Here is a 12,128-nt window from a genome sequence, read left to right as displayed (position 1 = left end):
AGAATCGGATACTCTTAAAAAATGTTTTTACCACTCCTCATATGACAAGCTCATCATTCCAGGGATCATTCTTGTGAACCTCCTCTGGACCCTTTTCAAGGCCAGCACATCCATCCTTAGATACGGGGCCCAAAACTGCTCTCAATACTCCAAATGGGGGTCTGACCAGAGCCTTATACAGCCTGAAAAATACATCCCCTCGCTTGTATTCTAGCCCTCTCGACATGAACGCTAACATTGCATTTGCCTTCCTGACTGCAGAAGGACTTGGTCAGGCGAGGAGAGTGGGCAAAGAAGTGGCAGATGGAACACAATGTGGGGAAAGTGAGGTTATGCACTTTGGAAGGAGGAATGGAGGCATAGACTATTTTCCAAATGGGGAAAGGCTTCAGAAATCAGAAGCACAAAGGGACTTGGGAGTCCTTGTTCACGATTCTCTTAAGGTTAACGTGCAGGTTCAGTCGGCAGTTAGGAAGGCAAATGCAATGTTAGCATTCATGTCGAGAGGCCTAGAATACAAGAGCAGGGATGTACTTCTGAGGCTGTATAAGGCTCTGGTCAGACCCCATTTGGAGTATTGTGAGCAGTTTTGGGCCCCGTATCTAAGGAAGGATGTGCTGGGCTTGGAAAGGGTCCAGAGGAGGTTCACAAGAATGATCCCTGGAATGAAGAACTTGTCGTATGAGGAACGGTTGAGGACTCTGGGTCTCTACTCGTTGGAGTTTGGAAGGATTGGGGGGGGGGGGGGGGGGGGGGTCTTATTGAAACTTACATGATACTGCGAGGCCTGGATTGAGTGGACGTGGAGAGGATGTTTCCACTTGTAGTAAAAGCTAGAAGCAGAGAGGACACAATCTCAGACTAACGTGACGATCCTTTGAAACAGAGATGAGGAATTTCTTCAGCCAGAGGGTGGTGAATCTGTGGAACTCTTTGCCGCAGAAGGCTGTGGAGGCCAAATCACTGAGTGTCTTTAAGACAGAGATAGATAGGTTCTTGATTAATGAGGGGATCAGGGGTTATGGGGAGAAGGCAGGAGAATGGGGATGAGAAAATATCAGCCATGATCGAACAGCGGAGCAGACTCGATGGGCCGAGTGGCCAGTTCTGCTATTATGGTTTTATGAGACCCACGGGGAGAATGTGCAAACTCCACACAGACAGATCCCAGGTCCTCGGCCTCCAATCCCCCTCCTGATCCACTTACCTACATCCTCCAGTCCTTGCCCTTTTTGAACCACATCCTCCATTCCAATCATCCCTGTTCCTTCTCCCCATTGTCTACCTGTCTCCTCCCTCTGCTCTATCCCATTTTCAAGGCCCTCTAATTAATTTCCCTTAACTCCCATGCTCTCTCCCTTCCATTCCCTCTTCTCCCTCCTTTACTCACTCATAGCTTCCACTTTCTGCCCCCTCGTACTTCCCCCTCATATCTTTCCATCTCTTGCTCTCTTTTCTCCTTCCCTCTCTTTCCTTCTTTTCCTCTTTCACTCTGATCCTTTCTCTCTCCTTTCCCTGCCCCTCTTTCCTTCTCTCCTCCACTCCTACCCTCTTTCCTTCTCTTTTCCCCGCCCCTTTCCTTCGCTCTCCTCCCCTCTTTCCCGTGCTCCTCTCTCTCTCTCTCTCCCTTTTCCCATTCTCTCTTTCTTCCCCATCCCTCTTTCTCTCATTCCTACCCTCTTCCTTCCCTATCACTCTGCCCCTCCTTTACCCTTTCTTTTCTCTCCTTTCTCTCTCCCTCCCTCTCTACCTTCCATTCTCTCTCTCCCTCTTTCCTGTTATTTCTCCCTCACCCCTTTCTCCCTCTCTCCCCCTTCCTCCCTCTCTCTGCCCCTTTCTCTCTCTCTCCCTCCTTCCTCCCTTTCTCTCCCCCATCTCTCTCTCCCCCATCTCTCTCTTCCCCCCCCTTTCTCCCTCGCCCGCCCCCCTTCTCGCTCCCTCTCTCTTCCCCTTCCTCTCTCCCCTTCTCGCTCCCTTTCTCACTCCCTCTCTCTCTTCCTCTTTCTCTCCCTCTCTCTCTCTTCCCCTCTCCCTCTCTCTCTCTCTTCCCCTTCCTCTCTCCCTCTCTCTTTCCCTGTCTCACTCTTTCCCTTCCTCCCCGCTCTCCCCCCGGTCCTGCCGCCTCTCCCTTGTTACGTTTCCCGGTGCTGCCCCGTCACAAGAGCGGCTCCCGGGTCCGCCTTTCACAAGCAGCGGCTCAGCAGCCGCTCCGGCCGGACCCAGGATGGGCTGCGGAGTGTCGAAGCAGGACGTCCAGGTCGAGGATTCAGGTGGGTGCGGCCGCTCTGAACCCCGAATCCGCCACCCACCCCCCAAAAAACACAAACCGTACCTCACCCCCCAAACTGCAACAAAAATAACCCTCTGGACACTGACCCCAGTCCAGACTGGACACTGACCCCAGCCTGGACTGAACCCCCAAACTGGACACTGACCCCTGTCCAGACTGGACACTGACCCCAGTCTGGACTGAACCCCCAAACTGGACACTGACCCCAGCCCAGGCTGAACCCCCAAACTGGACACTGACCCCAGTCCGGACTGAACCCCCAAACTGGACACTGACCCCAGTCCAGACTGAACCCCCAAACTGGACACTGACCCCAGTCCAGACTGAACCCCCAAACTGGACACTGACCCCAGTCCAGACTCAACCCCCAAACTGGACACTGACCCCAGCCTAGACTGAACCCCCAAACTGGACACTGACCCCAGTCCAGACTGAACCCCCAAACTGGGCACTGACCCCAGCCTAGAATGAACCCCCAAACTGGACACTGACTCCAGCCTAGACTCAACCCCCAAACTGGACACTGACCCCAGTCCAGACTCAACCCCCAAACTGGACACTGACCCCAGTCCAGACTGAACCCCCAAACTGGACACTGACCCTAGTCCAGACTGAACCCCCAAACTGGACACGGACCCCAGTCCAGACTGAACCCCCAAACTGGACACTGACCCCCGCCTAGACTGAACCCCCAAACGACACTGACCCCAGCCTAGACTGAACCCCCAAACTGGACACTGACCCCAGCCTAGACTGAACCCCCAAACTGGGCATTGGCCCCAGTCTACACTGAACCCCCAAACTGGACACTGACCCCAGTCTAGACTGAACCCCCCAGTCTGGACTGAACCCCCAAACTGGACACTGACCCCAGTCTGGACTGAACCCCCAAACTGGACACTGACCCCAGGCTGAACCCCCAAACTGGACACGGACCCCAGTCCAGACTGAACCCCCAAACTGGACACTGAACCCAGTCCGGACTGAACCCCCAAACTGGACACTGAACCCAGTCCAGACTGAACCCCCAAACTGGACACTGAACCCAGTCCGGACTGAACCCCCAAACTGGACACTGACCCCAGTCCGGACTGAACCCCCAAACTGGACACTGACCCCAGTCCAGACTGAACCCCCAAACTGGACACTGACCCCAGCCTGGACTGAACCCCCAAACTGGACACTGACCCCAGTCCAGACAACCCCCAAACTGGACACACCCCAGCCTAGACTGAACCCCCAAACTGGACACTGACCCCAGCCTGGACTGAACCCCCAAACTGGACACGGACCCCAGCCTGGACTGAACCCCCAAACTGGACACTGACCCCAGTCCAGACTGAATCCCCAAACTGGACAATGACCCCAGTCCAGACTGAACCCCCAAACTGGACACTGACCCTAGTCCAGACTGAACCCCCAAACTGGACACTGACCCCCAGTCTGGACTGAACCCCCAAACTGGACACTGACCCCAGTCCATACTGAACCCCCAAACTGGACACTGACCCCTGTCCAGACTGAACCCCCAAACTGGACACTGACCCCAGTCCAGACTGAACCCCCAAACTGGACACTGACCCCAGTCCAGACTGAACCCCAAAACTGGACACTGACCCCAGTCCGGACTGAACCCCCAAGCTGGACACTGACCCCAGTCTGGACTGAACCCCCAAACTGGACACTGACCCCAGTCCAGACTCAACCCCCAAACTGGACACTGACCCCAGCCTAGACTGAACCCCCAAACTGGACACTGACCCCAGTCCAGACTGAACCCCCAAACTGGGCACTGACCCCAGCCTAGAATGAACCCCCAAACTGGACACTGACTCCAGCCTAGACTCAACCCCCAAACTGGACACTGACCCCAGTCCAGACTCAACCCCCAAACTGGACACTGACCCCAGTCCAGACTGAACCCCCAAACTGGACACTGACCCTAGTCCAGACTGAACCCCCAAACTGGACATGGACCCCAGTCCAGACTGAACCCCCAAACTGGACACTGACCCCCGCCTAGACTGAACCCCCAAACGACACTGACCCCAGCCTAGACTGAACCCCCAAACTGGACACTGACCCCAGCCTAGACTGAACCCCCAAACTGGACACTGACCCCAGTCCAGACTGAACCCCCAAACTGGACACTGGCCCCAGTCCGGACTGAACCCCCAAACTGGACACTGACCCCCGCCTAGACTGAACCCCCAAACGACACTGACCCCAGCCTAGACTGAACCCCCAAACTGGACACTGACCCCAGGCCGTACTGAACCCCCAAACTGGACACTGGCCCAGTCCAGACTGGACACTGACCCCAGTCTGGACTGAACCCCCAAACTGGGCACTGACCCCAGTCTGGACTGAACCCCCAAACTGGACACTGACCCCAGTCTGGACTGAACCCCCAAACTGGACACTGACCCCAGTCCAGACTGAACCCCCAAACTGGACACTGACCCCAGCCTAGACTGAACCCCCAAACTGGACACTGACCCCAGCCTGGACTGAACCCCCAAACTGGACACGGACCCCAGCCTGGACTGAACCCCCAAACTGGACACTGGCCCCAGTCCAGACTCAACCCCCAAACTGGACACTGACCCCAGTCCAGACTGAACCCCCAAACTGGACACTGACCCTAGTCCAGACTGAACCCCCAAACTGGACACGGACCCCAGTCCAGACTGAACCCCCAAACTGGACACTGACCCCCGCCTACACTGAACCCCCAAACGACACTGACCCCAGCCTGGACTGAACCCCCAAACTGGACACTGACCCCAGCCTAGACTGAACCCCCAAACTGGGCATTGGCCCCAGTCTACACTGAACCCCCAAACTGGACACTGACCCCAGTCTAGACTGAACCCCCCAGTCTGGACTGAACCCCCAAACTGGACACTGACCCCAGTCTGGACTGAACCCCCAAACTGGACACTGACCCCAGCCCAGGCTGAACCCCCAAACTGGACACGGACCCCAGTCCAGACTGAACCCCCAAACTGGACACTGAACCCAGTCCGGACTGAACCCCCAAACTGGACACTGAACCCAGTCCAGACTGAACCCCCAAACTGGACACTGAACCCAGTCCGGACTGAACCCCCAAACTGGACACTGACCCCAGTCCGGACTGAACCCCCAAACTGGACACTGACCCCAGTCCAGACTGAACCCCCAAACTGGACACTGACCCCAGTCCAGACAACCCCCAAACTGGACACACCCCAGCCTAGACTGAACCCCCAAACTGGACACTGACCCCAGCCTGGACTGAACCCCCAAACTGGACACGGACCCCAGCCTGGACTGAACCCCCAAACTGGACACTGACCCCAGTCCAGACTGAATCCCCAAACTGGACAATGACCCCAGTCCAGACTGAACCCCCAAACTGGACACTGACCCTAGTCCAGACTGAACCCCCAAACTGGACACTGACCCCCAGTCTGGACTGAACCCCCAAACTGGACACTGACCCCAGTCCATACTGAACCCCCAAACTGGACACTGACCCCTGTCCAGACTGAACCCCCAAACTGGACACTGACCCCAGTCCAGACTGAACCCCCAAACTGGACACTGACCCCAGTCCAGACTGAACCCCAAAACTGGACACTGACCCCAGTCCGGACTGAACCCCCAAGCTGGACACTGACCCCAGTCTGGACTGAACCCCCAAACTGGACGCTGACCCCAGTCCAGACTCAACCCCCAAACTGGACACTGACCCCAGCCTAGACTGAACCCCCAAACTGGACACTGACCCCAGTCCAGACTGAACCCCCAAACTGGGCACTGACCCCAGCCTAGAATGAACCCCCAAACTGGACACTGACTCCAGCCTAGACTCAACCCCCAAACTGGACACTGACCCCAGTCCAGACTCAACCCCCAAACTGGACACTGACCCCAGTCCAGACTGAACCCCCAAACTGGACACTGACCCTAGTCCAGACTGAACCCCCAAACTGGACATGGACCCCAGTCCAGACTGAACCCCCAAACTGGACACTGACCCCCGCCTAGACTGAACCCCCAAACGACACTGACCCCAGCCTAGACTGAACCCCCAAACTGGACACTGACCCCAGCCTAGACTGAACCCCCAAACTGGACACTGACCCCAGTCCAGACTGAACCCCCAAACTGGACACTGGCCCCAGTCCGGACTGAACCCCCAAACTGGACACTGACCCCCGCCTAGACTGAACCCCCAAACGACACTGACCCCAGCCTAGACTGAACCCCCAAACTGGACACTGACCCCAGGCCGTACTGAACCCCCAAACTGGACACTGGCCCAGTCCAGACTGGACACTGACCCCAGTCTGGACTGAACCCCCAAACTGGGCACTGACCCCAGTCTGGACTGAACCCCCAAACTGGACACTGACCCCAGTCTGGACTGAACCCCCAAACTGGACACTGACCCCAGTCCAGACTGAACCCCCAAACTGGACACTGACCCCAGCCTAGACTGAACCCCCAAACTGGACACTGACCCCAGCCTGGACTGAACCCCCAAACTGGACACGGACCCCAGCCTGGACTGAACCCCCAAACTGGACACTGGCCCCAGTCCAGACTGAACCCCCAAACTGGACACTGACCCCAGTCCAGACTGAATTCCCAAACTGGACAATGACCCCAGTCCAGACTGAACCCCCAAACTGGAAACTGACCCCAGCCTGGACTGAACCCCCAAACTGGACACTGACCCCAGTCCAGACTGAACCCCCAAACTGGACACTGACCCCAGTCCGGACTGCATCCCCAAACTGGACACTGACCTGTGTCCGGACTGAACCCCCAAACTGGACACTGACCTGAGTCCGGACTGAACCCCCAAACTGGACACTGACCCCAGCCCAGACTGAACCCCCAAACTGGGCACTGACCCCAGTCTAGACTGAACCCCCAAACTGGGCACTGGCCCCAGTCTAGACTGAACCCCCAAACTGGACACTGAACCCCCAAACTGGACACTGACCCCAGTCCGGACTGAACCCCCAAACTGGACACTGACCCCAGTCTAGACTGAACCCACAAACTGGACACTGACCCCAGTCCAGACTGAACCCCCAAACTGGACACTGACCCCAGTCCGGACTGAACCCCCAAACTGGACACTGACCCCAGTCCGGACTGAACCCCCAAACTGGACACTGACCCCAGTCCGGACTGAACCCCTAAACTGGACACTGACCCTAGTCCAGACTGAACCCCCAAACTGGACACTGGCCCCAGTCCAGACTGAACCCCCAAACTGGACACTGACCCCAGTCCAGACTGAACCCCCAAACTGGACACTGACCCCAGTCCAGACTGAACCCCCAAACTGGACACTGACCCCAGCCTAGACTGAACCCCCAAACTGGACACTGACCCCAGTCCGGACTGAACCCCCAAACTGGACACTGACCCGAGTCCAGACTGAACCCCCAAACTGGACACGGACCCCAGTCCAGACTGAACCCCCAAACTGGACACTGACCCCAGTCCAGACTGAACCCCCAAACTGGACACTGACCCCAGCCCGGACTGGACCCCAAACTGGACACTGACCCCAGCCCGGACTGAACCCCCAAACTGGACACTGACCCCAGCCCAGACTGAACCCCCAAACTGGACACTGACCCTAGTCTAGACTGAACCCCCAAACTGGACACTGACCCCAGCCTGGACTGAACCCCCAAACTGGACATTGACCCCAGCCCGGACTGAACCCCCAAACTGGACACTGACCCCAGCCCAGACTGAACCCCCAAACTGGATACTGACCCCAGCCCAGACTGAACCCCCAAACTGGGCACTGACCCCAGTCTAGACTGAACCCCCAACTGGGCACTGGCCCCAGTCTAGACTGAACCCCCAAACTGGACACTGACCCCCGTCTGGACTGAACCCCCAAACTGGACACTGACCCCAGTCCGGACTGAACCCCCAAACTGGACACTGACCTGTGTCCGGACTGAACCCCCAAACTGGACACTGACCCCAGTCCAGACTGAACCCCCAAACTGGACACCGACCCTAGTCCAGACTGAACCCCCAAACTGGACACTGGCCCCAGTCCAGACTGAACCCCCAAACTGGACACGGACCCCAGTCCAGACTGAACCCCCAAACTGGACACGGACCCCAGTCCAGACTGAACCCCCAAACTGGACACTGACCTGTGTCCGGACTGAACCCCCAAACTGGACACTGACCCCAGTCTAGACTGAACCCCCAAACTGGACACTGACCCCAGTCCAGACTGAACCCCCAAACTGGACACTGACCCCAGTCTGGACTGAACCCCCAAACTGGACACTGACCTGTGTCCGGACTGAACCCCCAAACTGGACACTGACCCCAGTCCAGACTGAACCCCCAAACTGGACACTGACCCCAGTCCAGACTGAACCCCCAAACTGGACACTGACCCCAGTCCAGACTGAACCCCCAAACTGGACACTGACCCCAGCCCGGACTGGACACTGACCCCAGCCCGGACTGAAACCCCAAACTGGACACACCCCAGCCCAGACTCAACCCCCAAACTGGACATTGACCCTAGTCTAGACTGAACCCCCAAACTGGACACTGACCCCAGTCCGGACTGAACCCCCAAACTGGACACTGACCCCAGTCCAGACTGAACCCCAAACTGGACACTGACCCCAGCCCAGACTGAACCCCCAAACTGGGCACTGACCCCAGTCTAGACAACCCCAAAACTGGACACTGACCCCAGTCCAGACTGAACCCCCAAACTGGACACTGACCCCAGTCTGGACTGAACCCCCAAACTGGAGATCTAGGAGTACAGGTCCACAGGTCATTGAAAGGGGCAACACAGGTGGAGAAGGTAGTCATGAAGGCATACGGCATGCTTGCCTTCATTGGCCGGGGCATTGAGTATAAGAATTGGCAAGTCATGTTGCAGCTGTATAGAACCTTAGTTAGGCCACACTTGGAGTATAGTGTTCAATTCTGGTCGCCACACTACCAGAAGGATGTGGAGGCTTTAGAGAGGGTGCAGAAGAGATTTACCAGAATGTTGCCTGGTATGGAGGGCATAAGCTATGAGGAGCGATTGAATAAACTCGGTTTGTTCTCACTGGAACGAAGGAGGTTGAGGGGCGACCTGATAGAGGTATACAAAATTATGAGGGGCATAGACAGAGTGGATAGTCAGAGGCTTTTCCCCAGGGTAGAGGGGTCAATTACTAGGGGGCATAGGTTTAAGGTGAGAGGGGCAAGGTTTAGAGTAGATGTACGAGGCAAGTTTTTTACGCAGAGGGTAGTGGGTGCCTGGAACTCACTACCGGAGGAGGTAGTGGAAGCAGGGACGATAGGGACATTTAAGGGGCATCTTGACAAATATATGAATAGGATGGGAATAGAAGGATACGGACCCAGGAAGTGTAGAAGATTGTAGTTTAGTCGGGCAGTATGGTCGGCACGGGCTTGGAGGGCCGAAGGGCCTGTTCCTGTGCTGTACATTTCTTTGTTCTTTGTTCTTTGAACCCCCAAACTGGACACTGACCCCAGCCCGGACTGGACACTGACCCCAGCCCGGACTGAACCCCCAAACTGGACACTGACCCCAGCCCAGACTGAACCCCCAAACTGGACACTGACCCTAGTCTAGACTGAACCCCCAAACTGGACACTGACCCCAGCCTGGACTGAACCCCCAAACTGGACACTGACCCCAGCCCGGACTGAACCCCCAAACTGGACACTGACCCCAGACTGAACCCCCAAACTGGACACTGACCCCAGTCTAGACTGAACCCCCAAACTGGACACTGACCCCAGCCTAGACTGAACCCCCAAACTGGACACTGACCCCAGTCTGGACTGAACCCCCAAACTGGACACTGACCCCAGTCCAGACTGAACCCCCAAACTGGACACTGACCCCAGTCCAGACTGAACCCCCAAACTGGACATTGACCCCAGTCTGGTCTGAACCCCCAAACTGGACACTGACCCTAGTCCAGACTCAACCCCCAAACTGGACACTGACCCCAGTCTGGACTGAACCCCCAAACTGGACACTGACCCCAGTCTAGACTGAACCCCCAAACTGGACTCTGACCCCAGTCTAGACTGGACCCCAAACTGGACACTGACCCCAGTCCAGACTGAACCCCCAAACTGGACACTGACCCCAGTCCAGACTGAACCCCCAAACTGGACACTGACCCCAGTCCAGACTGGACCCCCAAACGGGACAGTGACCCCAGTCCGGACTGAACCCCCAAACTGGACACTGACCCCAGTCCAGACTGAACCCCCAAACTGGACACTGACCCCAGTCCGGACTGAACCCCCAAACTGGACACTGACCCCAGTCCAGACTGAACCCCCAAACTGGACACTGACCCCAGTCCAGACTGAACCCCCAAACTGGACACTGACCCCAGTCCGGACTGAACCCCCAAACTGGACACAACCCCAGTCCAGACTCAACCCCCAAACTGGACACTGACCCCAGCCTAGACTGGACCCCAAACTGGACACTGACCCCAGTCCGGACTGGACCCCCAAACTGGACACTGACCCCAGTCCAGACTGAACCCCCAAACTGGACACTGACCCCAGTCCAGACTGAACCCCCAAACTGGACACTGACCCCAGTCCAGACTGAACCCCCAAACTGGACACTGACCCCAGTCCGGATTGAACCCCCAAACTGGACACTGACCCCAGCCTAGACTGAACCCCCAAACTGGGCACTGACCCCAGTCCGGACTGAACCCCCCAAACGACACAACCCCAGTCCAGACTGAACCCCCAAACTGGACACTGACCCCAGTCCAGACGACCCCCAAACTGGACACTGACCCCAGTCTGGACTGAGCCCCCAAACTGGACACTGACCCCAGTCCAGACTGAACCCCCAAACTGAGCACTGACCCCAGTCCGGACTGATCCTTTAAACTGGACACTGACCCTAGTCCAGACGACCCCCAAACTGGACACTGACCCCAGTCCAGACTGAACCCCCAAACTGAGCACTGACCCTAGTCCAGACTGAACCCCCAAACTGAGCACTGACCCCAGTCCAGACTGAACCCCCAAACTGGACACTGACCCCAGTCCAGACTGAACCCCCAAACTGGACACTGACCCCAGTCCGGACTGAACCCCCAAACTGGACACTGACCCCAGCCTAGACTGAACCCCCAAACTGGACACTGAACCCGGTCCAGACTGATCCCCCAAACGACACTGACCCCAGTCTGGAAGGACACTGAACCCCAGTCTGGACACTGAACCCCCAAACTGGACTCCAAACCTCCCATCCAATTACTGCACCCGTCAATACCGCACAGGCTGGGAGCCTCCTGCAATGACCCACTCGATTGACGTTACACCTCACCCCACCTCGTACCCCCTCCACTCTTGCTGAACCCCTTATATTGGAAGTGGAGGGAACATGAGGGAAATGAGAGTCACGGCCAGTCCCTGCATCAGGGAGCAGGTCGAGCGGTCCAGACCCTGGAACAGTTTAGAGTGTGGCCAATGTACGTTGGTTAGTCTAGCTTCGGAAGGGTTCCTGACACGTTGGTATGTTCAACCAACAACTGGTTTGTTACGCACTGAACCAATGCCCGGCTATCCATGACTTGGACACCTCACAGTCTCCCTGAACGTGTATTTGTCAGACTTGGAAGGTCTGTCTCTTTGCCTCAATGGTCTTCGACAAGAGTTGTAGTATCTGAATCTTTTCTCAGTGTCCAACTCGATGTCTGGTTTCTCCAAATGTGTGACAGATTGTAGTCTTTGGCGAATAGAAGTAAGGTTCCTTCCAGTTTCTGCGTGCAGTATC

General features: G+C 56.7%; 1 protein-coding gene across 1 annotated transcript in view; it reads left to right on the top strand.

The window, feature by feature from the left end:
• The first annotated feature begins 876 nt into the window (after positions 1–876).
• LOC140399966 (uncharacterized) overlaps positions 877–12,128 on the top strand; it is a 28,635-nt gene continuing 17,383 nt past the window's right edge. The window contains exon 1 of the mRNA XM_072489459.1: positions 877–2,270. Within this exon, the coding sequence (XP_072345560.1) occupies positions 2,225–2,270 (46 nt within the window). The 5' untranslated portion in view covers positions 877–2,224. The remainder of the gene's footprint in view (positions 2,271–12,128) is intronic.

This window comes from Scyliorhinus torazame, chromosome 24 (genome assembly GCF_047496885.1).
Source record: "Scyliorhinus torazame isolate Kashiwa2021f chromosome 24, sScyTor2.1, whole genome shotgun sequence".
NCBI lineage: Eukaryota > Metazoa > Chordata > Chondrichthyes > Carcharhiniformes > Scyliorhinidae > Scyliorhinus > Scyliorhinus torazame.
Note: the sequence above shows the minus strand (reverse complement) of the source record. Positions and strands in the feature narration are given on the sequence as shown.